The following is a 24,262-nucleotide window of genomic DNA, read 5'->3' as shown; positions in this document are numbered from 1 at the left end:
GACCGTAACACTATATATGGGGACGGACCTGGTGTAGTGGTTAGAACACTCGCCTCTCACGCCGAGGACCTGGGATCGAATCCCATCCCCGACATAGTCACTTATGAAGTAAAAAGTTATAGTGACGACTTCCTTCGGAAGGGAAGTAAAGCCGTTGGTCCCGAGATGAACTAGCCTAGGGCTAAAAATCTCGTTAATAAAGTCAAACCAACCAACCAACCGTAACACTATGTAAGACCCCCTTCCTCCCCCTGTTGCGTTACGTAATATTTGAACGGTCCCTTATGCAATGAGCCTATGCATGCTATAAAACGTTTGACTTTTACTGTGCGCCCTGTTTTCAAATGGCCCGTGAGAGAGAGCGAGACAACACCAACACACGGCGCACAGTAAAAGTCATGAGAACAAAAGAATTTATGGCACGTACAGAGGCTCATGAGCCTGTGCATGCTATAAAACAGTTTGACTTTTGCTGTGCGCTCTGTTTTCAAGTTGCTCGTGAGAGAGAGCGAGACAGCACCAACACACGGCGCACAGTAAAAGTCATGAGAGCAAAAGAATTTATGGCACGTACAGAGGCTCATTGTGAATGATTCCTACACGGGAAAAAAATCTGTGGTAAAAATAACTATTTTAGCTGACTACGCCCATTCTTAACCTTCCGGTCGTCGCGTGGTTTGCCACCATCAGAACCCCCACGCTGCTGTGGTGTACGCAAAGCGAGGTTTTTTCAACAGTGTTGTACAAAATACAACAGCGCGACGACTGACTACGCCCATTCTTAACCTTCCGGTCGTCGCGTGGTTTGCCACCATCAGAACCCCCACGCTGCTGTGGTGTACGCAAAGCGAGGTTTTTTCAACAGTGTTGTACAAAATACAACAGCGCGACGACTGAAGTGTTAAAACTACCATGGAAGTTCAGTCCAATTTACTATGTTTACGGTACACCCCACCGCATTACTGGTACATTTGACAGAACTAATTTACAACAATCTGATTCCAACTACAGACATGGTAAAATCAAGCGCATTTCTGGTCTGCGGAAAATTGCCGGTGCGAGCGCTTAAGTTAACCCCCTAAAATTGTAGTTTTTACCGCACAATTTTTTTGCGTGTACCATTCAATCCCGCCTCCTTTCGACAACCGTTTACATCCCGAATGCGACCCTGTAATGTTTTGCTGTCATCTCGTGCGGGAGAACGTTTGAAAAAAAGCTAAACTTCACATGTGCGCACGTTTCTGTTTATCCTCATTTTAATTTGATTGAATTTTTCGTAAAATCCGGTGAATTCTTTGTGTAAAATTGGCATAACTTAATCGGATAGTGACGGTGAAACGCAAGAAGATAGTGATTCTATTTTAAAGGTTGAGTATCTGCAGAAAAATCACAAGCGATGGTTTACGTTGAGCCATCATTTCCACGCGGGCGAAAGGTCGAAACCGACGACGACCACAAACCGCGTAAAAAGTTGAAGAAATCGGTGGTAAGTACCCTCTGGGAAGAATACATAGATCTAACAGATGGAAATTAACATGAATTGTTATGGTGTTTTAGGAGTATGGAGCTTCGACGGCAAAGGATGAAAAGGCTCACAAGCACCGTCCCAAGGAGCGCCAGCAAGCTCTCCTGGAACAGATGGAGCAAGATAAGGAAGAGCTAGAACAGAGCGTCAGCGCGGCTCCACTGCAGTTCCGAACGGCCCAGGAAGGAATGCTGCTGATGGGATGCGTGTATAAGATCACCAAAATGGATATTAAGGTTTCTTTGCCGGGAAGGTTGTACGGAACGGTTCCGATCATGGCCATTTCCGAAGCTTACAACAACAGACTGCACAGTTTAGTGCAGAAAAGCCTGGGAGGGCCCGAGGAGCAATGTCCGGGATTGGAGGAACTTTATCATGAGGGAGATCTGGTGTACGTCAAGATTAAGAGCAAACACAGCGAAAAGAACCACTTCGGGCTGACGTTGGATCCGCAGGATTTGCACAGCGAGTTAACGTGCAAACATTTGGTGGAGGGATTGGTCCTGAGTGCCACTGTGGAAGAAGAGGAGGATCACGGTTACCAGATGAATGTGGGGATTAGAAATGTGAGGGCGTTTCTTCCGACGCACAATGTGCGCAACAACAAGATGATCGTGGGCAGGAATCTGTTCTGTTCGGTGGAGAAGGTCACACATGGGAACGGTTCGGCGACCGTTGTTCTGAGAGCATTCAAACCAACGGAACCCCGGAAGTTGGAAGTGGCTCAGCCCAATGTGGATTCGTTGGTGCCGGGATCCGTGGTAACGTTCACTGTTGAATCAGTGCTGCAAAACGGTTTGCAGGGATCGCTTTTTGATGACACAGTTCCGGCGTTTGTGAACGAGAACATGTTGGAGAAACCGTTGTCCAGCCTCAAGCAATACGAACTGTTCAAGGAGATTCCAGCCCGAGTTCTATACGTGATGCCACTGACGAAGCATGTGTTTGTCACGCTGGCGCACTTCGATGGTAACCGGGCGTCCGTGGCGGATCCGGTGACCCCGGGGAAGATCATTCAAGACGCAAAGATCATTCACAAGAGCTTGAACGGGGTTTGGTTCCAAATCGGCAAGAAACATAAAGCTCTACTGCCAAAATACATCCTAAAGAGCAAGTACAACCAGAACTACGACGAGCAGATCGTTATGGCCAAGTACCAGGTCGGTTCCGTGCACACGGTTCGGGTGATGCGATTCGAGGCCTTCGATCGAACCATAATCGTAACGGACGATGAGGAAAAGATCGAAACCAAGTACTTCACTCTGAACGATCTCAAAGTTGGAGATATCTATAACTGTCGCATCACGAAGGTGTTGGACAAAAAACGAGGCTTCTTGGTATCGCTGGACAACCTCAAAGGGATTGTTACGGCGTACAACTTTGAGCCCTCGAAAACGTACGCCGCTAATCAGATGGCGAAGCTGCGTTTGATTGGCATCGACGAAGACAGGAAAATGGCTCAATTCACGAACCATCCCGAATATCTGAAGAAATCCGCCAAGCTGCTCACCTCCCGGGAGGATGTGAAGCAAGGCCAACGATTCCTAGGGACGGTCATCTCCGAGCAGGAAAAGTTCTTCATTGTAGCGTTCTGCAACAAGATCACCGCCATTTGCTTCAAGTTCTGTCGAGCCGTGACCCAGGATCAGAACCGCATATCGCGCCTCAAACCCGGCGTCGTCGATCGATTCACCGTTAACGAAGTGTCCGAAGATGGCTCTCGGTTCACCGTTGTCATTCCACTGGACGCCGAGAGCGAAAACCTGGGCCACATAGTGAGCGGAACAATCACCGGTATCTACGCCACCGGAGCCGATATCTATCTGGTGAAGGAGAACGCAACCGGAACCGTCCCGCCGGAACTGTTCTCCGACTTCCCCCCGCACAATGCTCTGTACGCCAGCGTGCTCAAGGAAGGCGAGCAGCTCCGGGTGGTCAACGTGAAGGAGAACGTCTACAGCTGTCGGGATGTGGAATACTTCCGACGCAAACCAACGGAGATCAAAAACGTCAAACTGGGGCAGGTGTTGCGAGCATACTGCGTCGGAATGGTACCGAACGAGAAGAAAATTTGCTTCCGACTGGCCTTAAAAGATTACCACCGAAATGTGGTGCTGAAGATGAGCGAATTCGCAGATTCAAAAGAAGGGGTGTCGGCCGAAGTGGGACAGGTGATTCTGGTGAAGGTGGTGAAAAAGGTGAACAAAGAGGACGGTGTGCTGCTGGTGGTGTCGCCCAAGCTGGAGGATGTGTGCACAAACGGCGTGGAGGATCCCATTCGCTACCTGCAGACGTACCTTTGCGACGTGAAGGAGCTGGTGAAAAGGTGAGTAACGGAGGAGCCAGACATTAAATGACATTAAATAATTAAATTTTAGTTTCAACGAGGAAGTTCTTTGGTCAGAGCTGGTAGCAGGTCTCTTTTTAGAGACTTGGTCTCTACTTTAATGCAAGTCTCTATTTTCAACAGAAGTATCTATTACAACTAATATGGTCTATAAAGTAACTTTTTCCGTAATTCTGATGAATGAATCCTGCTAACGAATTCTAGAGGTCTCTGAGAAACCTTTAGAGAATATTACGCCACTGTTTCACAGATTTTTTATGAATTCCTCAGATTCCTAGGAGAAGTCCTTCAGGAATTCTTCTAGTGATTTCTACAGAGATTTCTTCTGGCATACTTTCAGCAGCTCTTTCATACTTCCATACTTTTGGCATACTTTCAGAGATCCCTCCTTTAGTGCTTTCTTCACGAAGTCTCGCAGAGATTTTTCCAGTTGTGTTTCAATGAATGCTTAGAGGAATTTCTTTAGAATTTGCTCCAGAAAATACATGAGAACTCCAATGCTTCCACATCCTGTAATTTCCATAAGGATAACAGTGATTTTTTCCATAGACTATCATAGGGTTCCCACCAGATATTTTTTGATTTATTCTTCCATTGATTGCCCCAGTTGTCACTATAGGAGACCTAAAGATGCCCACAAAAGTACTTTTACCAAAATTCACAAGGAATTAGGTATTCAAGAGTTTTTGAAAAGAATCTTTTAGGAATTTTCCAGGAAAATATAGGCGTCAATTTTCAAGTTATTCTGCCAGGCCTTTTCATATGAATTCCATAAAGCATTAATCAACATTTAATTACATGAAATATAGGGAGCCGGATCCTATTCTTGTCACTTTTGATTCACTTCGGCAGTGGGGATTTTGAAAGCTATAAAGCTCATATTCGGCCACCATATGCGTCGTACTGAAGTGCTTCTTATTGCAATGTTTCAGACAATTCGGTCGAGAAAAACCCCCCATGCCAAAGTGAATCACATAAGTGCACAAGTGGTTCTGCACCCTATTTAATACAGTTTGAGGGCCTAGATAGCCGTACCGCAATTATTCTGCAAAATCATACTGAGGGTCGTAGGTTTGAATCCCGACGGTCGAAGATCTTTTCGGGTTGGATTTTTTCTCGATTCCCTGGGCATAAAGTATCTTCGTTCTTGCCCAACGATGTGCACATGCAAAATGGTCAATTGACAAAGAAAGCTCTGAGTGAATTACTGTGAAAGTCCTCCTAAGAACACTAAGCTGAGAAGCAGGATTTTTGCCATTTTAAACGTAACGTAACAAAAGAGATAAATTTAATATCCTTCAAGGAATTCCTCAATATGTAAATTCAATTTGCGGTTTCTCATGAAGTTCCATAGATTTTTTTCTAGGAATTTCTCCAACGTTTCATTCAAGGATTACTTATACAGTTCTTCCAAGCAATTCCTTATTGTACACGACTGTTGTATTTGATACCAAGGATAACTCTAGAATATCTTCATGCGTTCCTTGCACAGTTTTTCGCTTGTTTTTCAAAGGAATACCCCTAGGAATTTGTCTCTGGAACTCCGTAGAGAATGCTCAAAGATACAACATACTCTCCTAGAAGTTCAATCAATGCTATTGCTTTCAAGGCACGAGATTTGTGGAATCCAAGAAGAAATATTTTGGAAATTGCATCTGTGGATGAATTCTAGGTGGTGTTCTTCTTTAATCTATGGATGCATTCCAGTAAGCATTGTATGAATAGCTGGAAGGATCCCTGAAATTAACCCTCTAATACCCAACCCCGCCTTTAGACGGGGTACACTTTTGAATTTTGTGTATTTTTTTCGTAGCTCGGAAATCAAAATGATTTTATTTTTGGCTTAAACCTTGACTCATTACACGCATATGAGAAAAATTTGTTATGACTTTTGAAATTTTTTTTTTGTATTTTTGAAAATTGTTTGAAAAATTGTATTCTTATATAACCTACAAATGCCTGGGGTTTATTTAACATGTAATATAAAAAATCGTACCTTTTATATTTTTCTACTATTAACCTATAACAAAAGAAGGGCTTGGTGGTATTAAAATAATTCTAAACCTGTGTTTCCGTTAATTACACGGAAAATAAAAATATTTTCAGAAAAATATTTGAAATTTATTATTTTTAAAAGTACCGTAAAAACTTGAATTTTTATTGTTGCCATAAATCAGTAACTAGAAGAGGCTTCAAGAAAAAATGAAAAAGGATAGGGATGTTCAAAAATAAAAATTATAAAAATCAAAAACCAAAATTCATAGATTTGCGAATAAAAATAAATCATTGCCCAAAACGTGTTTAGAAAGATTTTAGATAACTAAAATGATATTTAGATCGAAAATAAAAATTTGGGTATTAGAGGGTTAATTCTATTGCAGGGCATCCTTCTTTGATATTTAGAAGAATCTCTAAAAACAACTTGAATTATTTGCTAGGCAAATCACTGAATTCATTCCTGAAGAAATTTATAATTCTTACAGACAATAATTAAACATATAGGTTATCCTTCAAGTTATAACAAGGAACTTCTGATTAAGGTAACACGGGAGACCGTTTTATGTCTCGCTCTAACATTTTTTTATCAAAACTTTGCAGAAGCAAATCTCAATTTTTGGTTAACCGATGAAGCTGAAAATTTAATGACTTGTGCACTACATACATAATATTATATGATAAATTTTTCACATCGTAGTAACACTTGATATTTGCTTCTTGAAATGGATAGGGTCTGGGAGGGAGAAACCAATACAAAATTTCTGTACGTCATAGTGAGCCGGGATTCCGCTGTCGCGAACTGTCACTGTGAGCCCAGATCTCAAACATTTTCGCACTTCATCAAAAGTGACAAAAATCGAATTAAAATCAATTCATGCACACAATGCAAGTAATGTCACGTGAGCACCTTTCAATCTGATTGAATATAAAGCATTGAAAAACGCATCGTTTTGCTTTTTCCAATGAAAATGGATATTAAGTACATAGAAAACTGTGGCCCTTTTTCCATGTTTGTCAGGAAAGACCGAAAGTACCCAACAAAAGAAAACTAGCGATTTTCCCCAAGCCTGCCTTGATTGTTGTTGGCTAGCTGGAGTTATCTTGCAGTTCAAACAAACGTTGTTCTATATTTCGTGTGTAGTATCTGTTCCTCCCTCCCAGGATAGGGTGATTATAATGACGTCCCGTGCGGCCTCAAATTCCTGGATCATTTATTCGAATAACTTTGATTAACTTTTTTTGGAGTTTCGAAGATGATTTCAAGTGGAAATTCTAGATAAAAATATAAAATAAATATTTGGTGAAATCCCATACAACTCCCTTATCAAAGTTCTGCAGGATTCTTAGAGGAACCTTAAAAGGAATGATAGCCAAAATATACAGGAACTTCTTGGAGGAATCCCATATAGCTTTCCTGGAGAAATTCTTAGTGTTGTACTTAAAAACCACTTAGTGAAGAAATCCCTGGGGTAATTTTGAACACTCCCAAAACTATGAAAGTAGTTGTTGGTATCACAAATTAGAAGGCCGACTAGAGAGACACGTTTTCCGCCAATTGGGAAAATTTCTTCTTTAATTCATCTAACTTTTCTCCTGAGAAATCCTCGAGATATATTTTAGATATCACTTCTGGCGATTTTTCCATTAAATATTGCATGAGTTCTTTGGACTGTTTTTCGACGAATATCTTTCCTGAGGAATTATAATGGAGGTTCTTGAAAAAATGCAACTATCAGGCATCAGGTATCAGAAAGCCGGCACCAAAGGCAAAGATTTGTTCCATCGGCATATTTGAGCCTATTTCGTCATCTACCCGATGGGATAGGAAAGAGAAGGGAATGATGGGAGGAAATAGGAGTGGGGTCCCTAGAAGAGGGAAAATCACATAAACGAATTGAGAGCATGCATGTAGCTTCATACCACAATGGGTTCAAACAGCACTCTAAAAAGGGCACTGCAAAACGCATGAGCGTAAGAGAGCTTATAGCTCATTACCACAGCGGGTTAAGAATAACAGAATGTCCTGAAGATTCAGGCTTCTGAATTCAGTTTCACTTAATAAGTGTTTACCAAGTAATTGGAATCGCATTTGCGAAAAAACTGGACAGTTACATATCAGGTGATACGAAGTTCCATAATCGGAGTCACAACTATCACACACAAATGAGTCAGCACGCTGAATATTTGCCATGTGGTAGTTGAGTCGGCAGTGGCCTGTCAACGCTCTGACCAAGAGAATGCAATTCTGCTTTGACAGATTTGTTAAATACTTCGCCATTTTTGGAGATGGCTCAGTAATGTACAATTTTGTTTGACGACACGACTCCAAACTATTCCAATATTGCTTGTGTTGAGTTGCCGCCCAAGAGTTTATCTGAAACTTCACCCAGCACTTCGAAATTGGAATAGCCGGCTCAGGGCCAATGAAGTCATGCGATGCTCCATCGCCGATACCTCATCAGCCAATAGACAATTTCCGTGAAAAAAATATTATTTGCTCATAAGCTTTCTATTAATTTACTGGACAAACTTTCCCAAGGAACCCATATGTTTTGTAGCCTCTAACTATTGAAAAACAACGAAAAACTGGCGGCACAGAAGTTCACCCCACGGTCCCCTACAATTTATATCTCTCCGACGTTTTTGGAAACCCCTTTTTCCCCTATGAATTTATCTCCACGTTGTGGTGAATTTTGATCAGCTGTTCCTCCGCGGTCTCCTTTTTGTTGCTCTTTGGATTCGGATGTGTTTGTTCTGTTTTAGCATGGTGCATGGTGACGAAAAATTTGCTATCTCTGTTGCTCTCTCATCATGGCCAATTGACTGTCCTGCTCTTTGACACTTCCTGCAGGAATTGTTTACATTTATGTATGGAGTTGACATTTACTGCAGGAATCGTTGACTTTGATTTTAATCGAAGTTTCGAGGTTATGTCAAACGTGAAACGATCTATCTCCTCCTTTCATGCCACTTCTATGGTGGCAGGAATTCCCACATTCATCCCAGGAAATCACCATGGTGCTGGTCGTCAAAATATCTATATGTACAGGTTCCACCATATAGGAAACATAGTTTAATTGCATGCGAATGGCGGATACGTATTTCCCCGTTTTTGTTTTTTGCAAGACTCCCCAAAACATTTGCCATCATCGAAGTTCAACTAATTTGAAGGGGGAAGAGAACCATCCACAACCATCAAAAAGATCCTCCATATCCTTCGCATGATGCTACTGGTACTCCGGTTGAATAGTTCTCAAAAAGGGTCCTGCTCTCTCTTGGTTTTGTAAGTAATCAGATGAAAACTGACGACGGAAATTCCACTGCGTGGGAGCAAATCGTTTTCTGTTTGCTCTCTACTGAAAAACCGGAAGAGTTCCTGTGCCGAGTTTGCAGGAGCTCCTCGTTTGCCATATTCAAATTAGGTCCAGCTTCCATGGGTATCGATTATCGAGGAATATGCTGCAGCGCAGTAAAATATTCGTGGCTGTTTTCCGCCGATCGCAAAACCGAAAGAGAACAGGACCAACAGGACCCTTGTCGAGTAATATCGCGGAGCACCACAGCAGCTTCAGCCAAGTAAATGAAGGCGACGTATAGGATTCCGTACTGGTATGTTCTTATGATTCCGGTAAAGGTTTGAGGTTATTGAACGAAAATTGCTGCTCATTTTTTCAATGTCGAGTAAGGTTTGTTGTGTGCTGCAATTTGACATTTCATCATGTTATGTCCGGATTACTTCCGGAATGAAAAGAGCTTGACTTTTACTGCTACAATTAAATGTTAATTTATTGGAAGTCAAATAACTAATGAAGACTGAGGTGTCAGTCGGTGCCCTTATATAGTCATACAAGGGTTGCTGTGATTGAAAATATACAATTTTGAGATTGGTTGTTTCCATGGTGTTGTGATAACAACTGGGACCCAACATTTCCCCCCTTAAGGTTTCATCATCCAATATGGCTTGAACCGGGCTGGAAGTTGAATCATGCGCCGTCCTTCTTCTTCTTCTTCTTTCTGGCGTTACGTCCCCACTGGGACAGAGCCTGCTTCTCAACTTAGTGTTCTTGTGAGCACTTCCACAGTTATTAACTGAGAGCTTACTATGCCAATGGCCATTTTTGCATGCGTATATCGTGTGGCAGGTACGATGATACTTTATGCCCTGGGAAGTCGAGAAAATTTCCAACCCGAAAAGATCCTCGACCGGTGGGATTCGAACCCACGACCCTCAGCTTGGTCTAGCTGAATAGCTGCGCGTTTACCGCTACGGCTATCTGGGCCCCTATAACCTATAACATGCGCCGTCCTCTCTCCAGGATTGGTGTAGTCGGTTGGGCTGCTACTTCCGTTGCAACTGGAGCTTCATTCGGAGTTTCGTCCTCGGCTGGTTCGTCTATGGACCCGTTGTTGCTTCTGGCTTCATCCTCTGAGAAATCTTCCGTCAGGTAGGATATATCTGGGCTGGCCGTCAGTGGTTCTTCGAACTGCTGCGGCACTGGAAGATCGTCCTGAATGCCGGTTGGCGAAGTCTCTACTGGAGTTGGGAGTCCGAAACCATCGAAGAATATCGATAGTGGAGAAGGCTGACTTGCTGAACTGCTTTCCTGAACACGTGTCTTTAGCTGGTTGGCATGCGACCGTATCAAGCGATGTCTCTCCTCAAGAAACACATTGTAGTTTACAGATCCAATCTTCTCGATGACGGTTGCTGGTTCCCACTGCCAGGAGTTTGCTTGATAAACCTTGGCGAACACGGTATCTCCGTGCTGGAAACCTCTCTTGACTGCGCCGTGCTTCCGGTTGAAAGCGTCGTTTTGCTTCGTCCTGTCTCTGGATATGATTTCTCCTTCGCTTCTGCTTGGCTTGAGTAATGATGAAACGGTGCGTAGCGGTCTGCCGAACATCATCTCGGCCGGTGATTTGTCGTCCAGGTCACTGGTTGGAGTGGAGCGGTAAACCTGCAGGAATGTGACCAAAGCTTCTTCTAGTGTATCTCCCCCTGAACGGATTTTACGAAGGCTTCTCTTCAGGGTATCCACGAATCTTTCGGCTAGGCCATTTGATTGTGGATGATACGGAGCGATGCGAATGTGGCGGATACCTTGACTGGTACAGAAACTCTGGAATTCGTGGCTTGAGAACTGGGTGCCATTGTCCGAAACGATTACCTCTGGAACGCCGAATGTTGCGAAGGTTTGATTCAGCAGTTTGATCGTGGCTTTCGTTGTCGTCGATTTGGTTACGTGCACCTCGGGCCACTTGGAATAAGGATCCGCTATTATCAGGAAGTAGACCCCATCTACTGGACCTGCATAGTCAATATGGATGCTCGACCAGGGTTTGGAAGGAACGGGCCAGGATTCCAGTGTCGTCTTGGTAGAAGTCTTGCCTGCAGCCGAACACGGGTTGCAGCGCTTGACGACTGTGTGACGGCGTGTCCAACTTTCTCAGCAGCAGGCGCACCTTGGCAGCATCGTCCAGATTCCTGGCATCCGTCTCGAACAGGTCCGTGTACCGGCTGTACCACTTGTCAAAAGTGACTCCGTTTTCCGCGTCGAACGAAAATTCACTGATGTTGGTTGCCAAGGCCTCGAGTGTTTGCTCCGGGTTGCTAGGGGTTGGTGTTGGTTGCGCTAGCTTCTGCAGGAGCTCTGCCATTTGGAGTACTGCTTGCTGTAGTTGTTCCATCCGTTCCATTGCTTCCCTGGGGTTCTTGAATACTCGTCGCCAAATTGTTATGTCCGGATTACTTCCGGAATGAAAAGAGCTTGACTTTTACTGCTACAATTAAATGTTAATTTATTGGAAGTCAAATAACTAATGAAGACTGAGGTGTCAGTCGGTGCCCTTATATAGTCATACAAGGGTTGCTGTGATTGAAAATATACAATTTTGAGATTGGTTGTTTCCATGGTGTTGTGATAACAACTGGGACCCAACACATCATGTCTACAAACATTCAACGCAGGGGTGTTATAGAACATTGTGGAAAAATCTCCACTCTGTATGCCCATACACTCAAAATAATCGAAACGTCATTGCTACGTGAAAAATCACGTAGATCGTTTGAAATTCATTTTGTCTCGACTTCACCTGACTAAGGTAATGTTTACCTTACCATTATTTAACAGCAAGTGATGACCCGGTAATGCTTACCATGGCTAACCTATCATAGCTACGTGAAATTCACATCGGCACTTGAATTCATTTTGACAACCGCATTTCGCATTCATTCGGTGTTGTGTTCAAGAGCGAAGTGGACATCCACTGTTTTTTTAAAGCTCGAGGAGCTTTACAACATTTTTGAAATCGTTTACAAGGTAAAAATGGTTAGGATTTTTGAGACTTCTATATTAATTTGTGTTCTATATCTGATGTTACATCATTACAGCGTATGCAGTAAACTGGAACACGGAACTCTGTTGAAGGCGAATTAAACATACTCACTGCGGGAAACTATTATGAAATGGCCAGGGCTGGTAGCAAAAATGATGCTGAAAAAAGTTATTTTAGTGACCAGATTTGAGAAATAAGTGACTAAATAGTGACTTCCGATTCTCTAAAAAGTGACTAAAAGTGACTTATAAAAACTTAATCAGTTTTATTTCACATTGTGTTACGATGGAGAAGGAAACATTCAATATGATCCACTGCATGTTGTAGGTCTACACACTTAAACAAATTACGGATTACGGTGAAATTTCACCGTAATCTCAACAGCTGAAGCTTCGGTGAAAAATCACCGAACAATTTGTAAAATCTTTGAACGAAATCAGAAAGAAAAACAAGAAAATGCTTGCTACCACTAAGCCAGCTTTCAGTGCATGTTAGTGGTGTGCAAAAACTGAAATAGAAGGAAGCTCATGCCTGCCAGAGCGACTGTCACACGATTTCACAGAAGTTCGGTGAAAATAATGCTTTTACCGAACTGTTCGTTAGTATTTCACAGGGTTACAGTAAAATTGTTTGTTTCACGGATTTTTTCCGGTAAAACACTAGATTTCAAGGATTTTCTCCGGGTTTTGTCGGTAAAATAGTAGATTTCACTGGAAAATCTGTAATTTTGTTGTTTACAGTTCAATTTTGGTGATTTATTTTACAGGATACTGCGATTTATTTTAAGTGTGTAGTTGAAAAAACTCGCTTTTCGTTCACAACAGCAGCGATGTGGTTCTGTCGGTGGCGAACCACGCGACGACTAGGGTAACCAATATATTTTGGACCTCCTTGGCCATTTTCCTGTAAATTTCACAGATTAAATCGAAAAACCAACTCAATTTGAATGCCATTTGGAAAGATAGGACTATTCCGCACTTGCATCAACCGTTTGTACAAAAAAAATGTGTTTATTTTATCTGAAATTAATTTAATTTAATTGGTGCATCCATGCAACCGTTACAACACGTTACACACCAACAATTGGAGACGTCAGAAATTTTTCATGTGTAAACAAAAACTTTTTTCAAATTTTTGGACAAAAAGCGTAGAATTTCTTTGGGTTTCCATTGTCGATCGATTGATTAGACTATGGGCAAGCATATTATACATCCAATGTCATGGACTTTGTAGCCAAACGATAAAAAAATGTCGAGGGTCCAAAATATATACAGTGAGAGGCAAAATAAAGTGCCCACCTTACCAGTTTTCGAATTTCTCTCATTGATTTGGTTCAAATTAAAGTTAACACACCTAAATCTTTTGTGATATTTTATTTTTGATGTTCTTTTAAAGTTGCACTTACGAAATTTTGATAAAAAAAAGAATTTTACTTAAAGAAAAAGAAAATCAATTTGTATTGAAAAAAAAGTAGTGACAAAAATAAGTGCCCACTTCCTTCTTGGCCCCAGAAAAGATGATTTAAGAAAAATAAAAAGCAATTTAATAGTTAATGTGTCCTCCTTTGGCCTTAAGGACTTGCTGGAGGCTCTTCGGCATGCTTTTCACCAGGTTTTGTAGGTGTTGTGGATCTAGTTCTTCCCAGGCGCGCTCCAAGGCTTCAAAATAATTATTTTTGTTGGTAACACCAGTTTTTTCAACCCTAGCATCGAGAATCGCCCACAAATTCTCGATGGGGTTGAGGTCTGGGCTTTGTGGAGGCCATTCCAGCGGTTTAATCCGACAAGACCGGAAGAAAGACTTGGTCTTCTTTCCAGTATGCTTCGGGTCGTTGTTCTAGAGAAATATGAATTTCTCTTCAAGGCCCGTCTGGATCAGCGAAACCTCCAGATTTTCCAGCAAGATGTTAATGTAGGAATCTGCCGTCATTATTCCGTCGATTTTCACGACGCTTCCTACTCCACTCCATGAAAAACACCCCCAGACCATCACATTTCATCACATCACACTTCCATGCGTCACCGTTCCTTGGATGTGGCGCTCCTGAAGCTCGAGCTGTCTAACCGAGAGCGGCGGGCTCGTGTGTGATGCAGAGCACCACATCCAAGGAACGGTGAAGCATGGAGGAGGAAATGTGATGGTCTGGGGGTGTTTTTCATGGAGTGGAGTAGAAAACCTCGTGAAAATCGACGGAATAATGATGGCAGATTCCTACATTAACATCTTGCTGGAAAATCTGGAGGTTTCGCTGATCCAGACGGGCCTTGAAGAGAAATTCATATTTCTCTAGAACAACGACCCGAAGCATACTGGAAAGAAGACCAAGTCTTTTTTCCGGTCTTGTCGGATTAAACCGCTGGAATGGCCTCCACAAAGCCCAGACCTCAACCCCATCGAGAATTTGTGGGCGATTCTCGATGCCAGGGTTGAAAAAACTGGTGTTACCAACAAAAATAATTATTTTGAAGCCTTGGAGCGCGCCTGGGAAGAACTAGATCCACAACACCTACAAAACCTGGTGAAAAGCATGCCGAAGAGCCTCCAGCAAGTCCTTAAGGCCAAAGGAGGACACATTAACTATTAAATTGCTTTTTATTTTTCTTAAATCATCTTTTCTGGGGCCAAGAAGGAAGTGGGCACTTATTTTTGTCACTACTTTTTTTTCAATACAAATTGATTTTCTTTTTCTTTAAGTAAAATTCTTTTTTTAATCAAAATTTCGTAAGTGCAACTTTAAAAGAACATCAAAAATAAAATATCACAAAAGATTTAGGTGTGTTAACTTTAATTTGAACCAAATCAATGAGAGAAATTCGAAAACTGGTAAGGTGGGCACTTTATTTTGCCTCTCACTGTACTTTGAGGGTCCAAAATGTATGTGTGTGTCCAAAATAATGAAAAACAGTACTTCACAATTCAATTATTTTCGTCGTTTTTTGGATCCTAAATGGCCGTTAGAGCATTCTTATCTCGTAGAGGAAGTTTTTCTCTACATTTTGACATGTTCTTTGACTTGGTTACGCTGTGCAATTAATTAATTGGGACACAAAACTAAAATCACTTCCTTAGGGGGTCCAAAATACGACCGTTACCCTAGAAGGTTACACAGAAAAGTGCACATTTACATAACTTATTCTATTTTAACAGATTTTCAATCTTTTCAAAATTTTAGAAACATCTCCGTTTGTGTCTTATTACCACAGTATTTAATGTTGTAATGTAAATTTTGATATCGTGCTCTGAAAGAAAAATCCACGAAACGCGATTATTTTAAAATGTCGGTCTAACGGGTATAACCGCCCAACAACCTGCACCATTTTTTTAAGTTGACAAATATACTCACAGCTTGCCACCTTTACCGAGTTTTTAATATCTTGCCTTGAATTTTATGAGAATGAATATTAAAATTTTATAGGACAACTATGTACTAGCAATTCTTTCACAATTCAGCTTGCCCTTGGTATTCCTGCCCAGAGTTTATGAATGGAGAGTTGCGTAAAGAGAACTGGCAACAAGTTCCCCAATAATAAATCATTTAATTATTCTGGCCACCTATTTTACTGTGTGTGCTTTCCAGTGACTTCACTGAAATGCACTCTCAATTCGAATGTCTTTTTTACAAAATCGCAAATAATAAAATTGAAATTGATCTCTGGTTTTGTAATTATAAAGTAATAACAATGAAATGTTTAATAGAGAATTGCAACAACACATACGACAAACAGCATTTTGATCTTTTTCGGTTTCCGCGCAACAAGCATTTGAAACAGTGAATTTCTCTTAGCCGTTTGCTCTCTGGGAATTGACCAAAAACAGCCGCATTTGTAGCGTAAATCTGGATTGAATAACTTTTAAAACTATATAGTTTTCAAACTATCTTATTTTGTATAGTTAATAAATTTCAGTTGCATTTCAACTATGAAACGGAGTTATATATTTCCACTGATGGAGGGAGATTACTAACATTACCTTTACATTACATGTAACAAGATGGTGCTTCATTAACAAATTATAGGCCGTAAAGAGCAATTATTTTGTTACATCATCGTATCACACCGTAACTTAAACCGTAGAATTTTTTTTTATTTTGTCACGATAACAATACTTCTCTCGCCCCAAAACGTGTTTATTTATTTTGCTCGATAGGTTGATGATTTGACGGTTCAATAGGTAGACTTGGTTTCAGTCTTCGCGCAACTCTCCATTCATAGACTCTGGTCCTGCACAGGATGTTAAAAAACAGGTCATAGATTTTTCGAGACAGCTGTCCAAGATTTTGCCTAGGAATTAATAAGAACTATGCGCAGGATTTTGTGAGACTTGTTTATAGTATAATGTCAGAATATTGTTAAAGATTATGTTCTAGATTCAGTGTTTATTTCCAAAGTTCCAAAGATTCTGTAAGAATCCTGCCCAACACACATGAGAATCTTGCACAAGTTTTCGATAAAATTTATGTCGATGAGTTCATAAGAATCATGCCTAAGATTTGTCGAAAAATCTTCCAAATATTGTCAATAATGCTGACCAGGGTTTTGCTTGACAGTTTATTTAAGATAAAGGCCCAGAATTTTGTGAGCATTCAGTGTTATTTTGACCAATTTGACCTACAACGTTTGTTATAGATAGAAATCCAGTATTTTTTTATTGAGATGTGACAAATTGGCTTTCTCATTACGAACTTCAATACTTAAACTTTATATTATAATGATATTCAAATTTAAATTATGAAAAAACTGCATAGAATCCAGCTTATAAATATTCATTTATTTAAAAAAGATAAAATTGTAGTTGAAGTTAAGTTTGGAAACAAAAAAAAAAGAAATAAAATGGTCTTGGTATAGTTTAACTTTAAGTTGTTGAAATATTCAACGGGTCAGAATATTAGATGAATCTTCAAACTCTTCGCGGACCGCACGTTAGATAGCCCTGACTTAGAAACTATTACAGTTACAATTACGAGGAACTCTATGAAAGATTAACTTTTTGCAGAAAAAAAACCATGAACTAATATTTTGATACTGACATGAAGTTGTTTTTGTTGTGACCTAACTTAAAACTTAGCCTAATTTAGAAAAGGTCGATTCATAATTTTCTCCCAAAATTTTAGCTCAAATTAGTTGAAAAAAGTGACTTTTTATCGAAAAAAGTGACTTTAGTTGAAATGACTTCAAAAAAGAGACTTTGAAGTGACTTGCTTCAAAAAAGTGACCAAGTCACTTAAAAGTGACTTGCTACCAGCCCTGGAAATGGCCAACAAATTCAAGCAGTAATTTGATTTATTTATATACCGTCAGTACCCACTAACCAGTTGTTAATTCATCGGTTTTAAGTGTAAGCGGGGTACTTAAACAAGAGCAAATACTTGTGCACTGTCGGTGAATTGATAAATGTGTAATTGGTTATTTGAATAAAAATGCACTTGTAGCGATTGAATAGAATAAATATTTAAATTCCACGCTTATTTAATCTTCTTAATGTCAAATTGGAAAAAAAAGAAACTTCCAGAAACCAGTACCAGGGTAGTTTACATTAAAATATATTGATAACTTCCATTGGCGATTCCTCTCGGATCTATCAAACCGCTAAGTAAAACATACGGGATATTCCACGTAGCTCTGACGTGTAACGCCGGTGGAACAGATGAAGTTCAATAGTTCATGCGTTCATTCTGTGTTACCTATGATCCACGTGAGTGCTACGTGAAAAGTGCGATGGAAAAAAACTACTGTCGTTTTCGTTTTTAAACCTGGGTTAGTGTTAACCTGACTCCAGAATAAAAAAACGTTTTCAGGCTAATCTGTCAAACCGTGTGTTGGTGTGTGTGCCATCACGCGGAGCTGTCTTGTCAAACGTTGCTTCGCTATAATATTCTTGTTCAACCTGTGTTTGCCGGTTTTACCAAGCTAACACAAAAATACAATAAATATTACAAGTATTATATTATTATGCAGTGCGGGAATAGTTATTACGCAACTGAAACCAGTACTGTAAAGATTCATTACGCAACGCCTTCTCATTACGCAACTGTTTTAAGTTGCGTAAAGAATCATTACAAAAAAAAAATCAGAAATTGTAAAATTATGGTTTATGCATTCCGATACAATTTTTGATACCGTCAAGTGATCTTCTACGAAATTGCAAAAAATGTTGTACGTAACTCGTTGCAGAACTCGATTTTTACAGCACTCGAAAACCTCGTAGGATAAATTTACGGCGCGTGCTGTAAAAATCATCATTCTGCAACTTGTTCCGTAAACTACTATTTCGTATCCGTTTCCAAAACTGCGCAAATCTCATGACAATAATTTCAGCTGTTGCTTTTTACAGGCGGAAATTTCGTCGAAACTAGAATAAAATAATTCTGTACTCAAATTGTATACAAGTGCATATACCGTAATCCGGGGGCATATTGATCACATCGCAAGGCACGTTTCACAACTTTTTGTTATGCCATCCTTTGGAATCTCCATAACTCGATATCCAAGAGACCATCGACTTAAAGAATTATTGAGTTGTAGACTATACGGACACGATCCCAAAATCAAAGGAACAAATTTCTGTATTTCCAATACATTAATGATCACATCCTTAAGAAGGCAATATTATTTTGGTAAAAGTATTTTAAAAACTATTATTTGAAAACTTTTTTTTGTAAAATTACGTTACTTTACTGACAATCAATAATTTTATTTGTTAATGTTCTGAACTTTTATTACAACTTACAAGGATTGATTCCACCAAACCTTCAACCTCCAAACAAGAACTAGTATTTTAAAATAAATATCGAGTTATGGAGACATTTACCTCTAACGTGACAGCGACTAGTGGAGATATCGAGTTACGGGAATATCGACCTAAGGAGAGGAGAGTACGATGTAAAGAAATTCGAAGTTACCGATAAATCCATCTATTTATAGCATATATCGAGTTGTGGAGAGTCGACTGTAGTTCAAAATCATCATTAGATGTTTATAAAGTAGAAAATATGACATGTCTGTGATGTTAACGAAACATTAAACAACTAATCTGTAGACAAATTCCGGCGCGTATTTTCTTCGAAAAAAAAAAATTTCTTGCTGGCGAGTAATGGAAGAAAATTACTGCTCTTCGAAGAAATTGTTCGCCGGAATTTACCTACTGATCATTCCAGTGATCAATTTGACCCCGGATTACGGTACATACTACCTTTTTATCCATACCATGTAGTTCTCCACCACGTCGTTCATAAAATTGCCCACACGCTTTCGCTTAATTATATTTTTTTTTTCGAAATAACTGATAAAACCAAATCTGCACCTCACTGGCAGGAGTTTCGAGTTAAAATTTGATTCAGATTCTGATTCAAATAATTTGACCTCGGAAGCAGCGAGCGTGACCGCAAGCACACAATTTTGCATTTTGGATGTTTTTTTTGTTGGTTTGTACTGAAGAACAGTTCTTGTTGTTACAATCTTGACAATTCGTATGAAGTTGTATTGGTGAACCCAGTCATGAAACCGTAATTTATCACAGTGCGAACCTATCGGTTTTGGGGTTGGAACTAGTGCGAAACTAGGTCCAACCTGAGCGAATAAAAAAACGTTTTGACAGCAGTTAGGTTGGAACTAGTGCGAACCTAGGTTGGAACTGAACAAAAACGAATTCGACATACGTATGTTTTCACGTAGCAATGACGTTTGGATTATTTTGAGTGTAGGGTTGAAACAACTGTGCCGCACGACGATTTTCAGCTCAAAGTGTGGTGAATTTTCAAGTTTTTAAAAAATTGTAAGAAAATCAGGACTGCATATAAATAAAATCTAAAAGCGTCAATAATCATTTAAAACAATCGTCTATAGAAGAAAAATATAAAAACTGGGATAAGGTTTGACGGAAATGGTCTATTGATTTCCAGCGATGGAAGAATGGCCAGGTACCCATACAAGGTTTACAAAGTTGACTGAATTCAGTCCCTCAATTTGAGTTCGACATGAGATAACAAGCTTCGACCTGGAGTTGGCCGAAGCAAGAGCTTTAATAGCAGCCTGACTATCTGAATAGAAGTATATGACTTTACCCATTGCGCGCTGTTGAAGTGCTGATTGCATTCCACACATAAGAGCAAATATTTCCGCCTGAAAAACGGTGCAGTGTCTACCAAGTGAGTATAACTGATTCAGCCTTAGCTCACGAGATTTTACACCAGTATCAGTTCTGCCTTCAATAAGACCTTAAATGTCCATTGAATCGATTCAGTAATTTAGTTACGATGTGGCGAGCCAAAGCCAGAGACTCGTTACTACATAAAAAGAAAATTGATTCATCCATAGATGTTCACACATCCCGAAAAGTGTGTTTTGAATAAACATTCTAAACCTTCTTCATCAGCACAAGTGAAGTCATCATTAGGGAAGCGAATTTTGTTCACTGGGAAAACCTTAGATTTTGCAAGGATTTTGTTTAACCGATTGAGTTTATTCAAACTAGAAACATTTGCACAGATGTTTTTTTTTTCAGATCGATGAGCCTCTTGTAGTCTTCACAGACCGCATGTAGGACCTTGCAGTATCAACGCCGTCGTTCAAGTCACTTTGATTTTCAATGCACTGATAGTTTCTATGAAATTTGATCATAATTAATTAAATATAGGATTCCCAGTTTGTTGACTGGGGTCTTCTTAAACGTAAAGTCTGCAAAATTACATTCAAGTGTCAAAAGAAGATGTAGCGATGGTCAGATAATGATTCCTTAACTCGTGACTAGTTCTGTTCGAGCTGAGGTTTATGTCTAACACTTCTTCTAGCAGATACCATGAGGTTTAGGCGATTGCCTTTATTCACTAATCCATTTATCTAGGACTGGAGCCTCTCAAACTGATAACTGAGCTGGCCTAGATAATGTCATTGTTGAGCATTAGCAATAATACAGTAAGTGGAAAGACTTTTGAAACGCAGTATACGACAAATCGTTTGAAACGAGACATTGCACGTGAGTTTGCCATTCCTGGTTCACTGAAAACAACAAAAACTGGATAAACGAGATTATGTATACAAAAGGTCCCCTTACAAAAGTAAGGTTCTAGAACTAGCGTAACTTGGGCTGACATTTTGTATGAGTCCGCATGGTTGTGCTGTTCTTCTATACTAATCTGATTGGCTCTGCCTTATCCTAACCGTAGCCACTACTAGTGGGCCACTACCCTACCTGAGCAGGATTTAGCGTATTTGCAAAAAGAAAACAGAACAAGGGGAAATCGATATTTTATTCGCTTAAACGCCATTGTCTATGAACTAACACTTACCCAGCTTGAACCAATGCCTGTTATCGGTGTTCTGGTAATGACCCACATGTCGCCACAGGTATGCCCGATTGTAGGCGTTTCGCTGATCGTGCTTCTCGTCATCGACGTACAAAAATTCCCCAGTAAAGGCGTTCCTTATGCGGTACACATCTTTGCCGATTTTCGGATCTGGAATAAATTGCCAGTAGCCATCCCTAGGCGGAACATTTTCGACGCCTTTGACCTGTGTCAGGGTGTACCGGCGGAAGGCGTCCCTCGCCTGCTGATCGGTCCCCGTATGCAACCACTCTTTCACGTACTCATTTTTCAGAGAGTATGTCCGATCGTTGGCTTCGTTGTACACCACCTTCCACTTGCCAGTTCCCCACAGTTTGTTCTGATCGGTAACGAAAACGTATCGCTCGGAGCCCCTTATGTAGACGTAATGTTCGTCCGCCGTCAGATAGCCTCCTGTTTTGACACTGAGAATGGTCATACATTTGAACAGATCTTTATTTATGGCCACGCGACTTTCGCACGGACATTGGCAGAAAGTTGCCGGTCGCTGTTCGGCGAATCCGGTATCAAACAATAAGGCACTTAACACAAGACCCAATATCTGTAGAAGTTCCATTTTGAATAACGGATGTCACAAGAACTGGCTGGCTCTTAAACGCGATTTTTAAATCAGAACTATCAGCTATTGATTCGACGCAGAACTAATCGATCGTTTCGATTTCGTTTCAGATTCAAATCCCACGATAAAGCCTTCGCTCAGTACAGCGTCGGACAAAGTGTGACCTGTGTGGTGGAAAGCTTCATCCCCGACAGTGACCAAATGGTGGTTCGCCTTGGGGATGTAGAAGACACTACCGGGGCTAAGGGAATCGCAACCAAGGACCCGAAACGGGACGCCGAGAGTTACTCGCCCGGCGATTTGCTCGAGGGCCGTGTCGTTTGGGTCGACGTCGAAAAGAAGCTGGTTCGAGTGTGCGTCGTGAAGAAGTACTTGAAGCATCTGGTGAACGCCGATGACGAAAACGTTTCCAAAGAGTTACTGGGAACGGAAGAATCACGGGAATTCGTGACGTTGTTCCAGAACGGGCACATTGCAGTGGGTTGTCTGCCGAAGGTGGATTCCCCCTTGGTCATTGTGCCTGTTCGGTGCCATTACAACGATCTTGGACCAGTGAAAGCGGTTCAGGGAAAAGTTCAGGTTCATCTTGTCCGAATCTCTGACGGGCTGATCCTAGGACTCACCGAAGAACTACACGAAAAATTCAAGAATTTCAACTGGGCACCCGCCGAGAGGAAGGACAAATCCGGTAAAGCGTGTTGGCTGCCGGATGACTATGAGGAACCACTTTTGGAGGATCCGAAAGAATCGTCTGATGAAGAGGGTGCCGATAAGGAGGATGCTGACGCTCACAGCAATTCCGATGGTGATCAAGGTAAGTTGGTGGGTGAGTTTAAAAAATCTAGGATTTCGATGGTGTTCATTTTGATCTTCTTCTTCTTGGCAGTACGTCCTCACTGGGACAGACCCTGTTTCTCGGCATCTGTTCTGTTCTGACAATGAGGAGACTACAACTTTGCAAATCATTCGAATTTATTATGAATTTTTATAACAATGACAAGTTTTGATTTCCATTCGATATTCCTATGGGAACTGGGCTTGGGATTATATTTTCCAGGGAGCGATGAATTTTGATAATTGATCGCTGTTGTTAGTAGTTTTGATTAGATGTTGGGTAAATTTCAAAGCAATGGCAACCTTTTTATTACAAAATTTAGATTTTATCTTCTGACCTTAAGATTCTGGTTAAACTACTGTACTATGCAGTTGGGCTGCACTAGGCTATCACTCATCAAAATTACTTTCACTTCGGGAAAATATAATTTCAAGATGGCGAGAAGATTACGAACTGAGGGTGGGTTAGGAGCACAATCAGACCCTTGAATGTGCAATGTGGGGTAGTAATTGGGAATGCCATTGACGGTTTGTAATCTTCTACGAGGTTTTCGAAAACCAACAGGGCGCGTGCACCGGGTTGCGGATAGGAGCAAAGGGAGATCAATAGCATCTACCTAAAATAATAGAGCAAAAAGCCGTTCCATGATTAGGTAATGTTAAGCGATCTTCTATGGTGTTCTAGTACTATAAAATTCTTCACTCACTGGGAATTCTGGCCTTGATAATATCAATAGTGATAAAAACATAAAATAATACCTAATACTTAATAAGTACAATGTAGCTTCAATGTAGTAATAAATGAAATAAAATCAATTTTCTATACTTGACAAGGTTTTGAAGACAATCAATGAGTGAAAGAACTACCTATTAGAAAAGCCACATCAGCTAAGTCTATACATATACAAATGTTGGTCATAGGGTCATGGCGAGCATTCGATATGTATGTCTATGACTGATTGTGATCTAATAGGGGCACTAGAAGACCACGCGGACAATTTCGAAACAAATTATTTTTATACATCGGTCTTACGTTCCGAAAGGCTCAGCTATGCTGCAAAGTAATTTTATAAGTTATTCATTACTGCTGTTTAACCCTCTAATACCCAACCCCGCCTTTAGATGGGGTACACTTTGGAATTTTGTGTATTTTTTCGTAGCTCGGAAATTAAAATGATTTTATTTTTGGCTTAAACCTTGACTAATAACACGCATATAAGAAACGTTTTTTATGATTTTTGAAACTTTTTTGTATTATTGAAAATTGTTTGAAAAATTGCATTCTTATATAACCTACAAATGCCTGGGATTCATTTAACGTGT

The 24,262-nt window shown here is 40.5% G+C and overlaps 1 protein-coding gene across 1 annotated transcript in view; it reads left to right on the top strand.

Moving 5' to 3' along the window:
- Positions 1-1,127: 1,127 nt before the first annotated feature.
- Positions 1,128-24,262, top strand: part of LOC5573966 (protein RRP5 homolog) — a 36,816-nt gene continuing 13,681 nt past the window's right edge. Inside the window, exons 1-3 of the mRNA XM_001654961.2 lie at positions 1,128-1,486; positions 1,558-3,851; positions 22,216-22,919. Of these exons, the coding sequence (XP_001655011.1) occupies positions 1,397-1,486; positions 1,558-3,851; positions 22,216-22,919 (3,088 nt within the window). The 5' untranslated portion in view covers positions 1,128-1,396. The remainder of the gene's footprint in view (positions 1,487-1,557; positions 3,852-22,215; positions 22,920-24,262) is intronic.

This window comes from Aedes aegypti, chromosome 3 (genome assembly GCF_002204515.2).
Source record: "Aedes aegypti strain LVP_AGWG chromosome 3, AaegL5.0 Primary Assembly, whole genome shotgun sequence".
NCBI lineage: Eukaryota > Metazoa > Arthropoda > Insecta > Diptera > Culicidae > Aedes > Aedes aegypti.
Note: the sequence above shows the minus strand (reverse complement) of the source record. Positions and strands in the feature narration are given on the sequence as shown.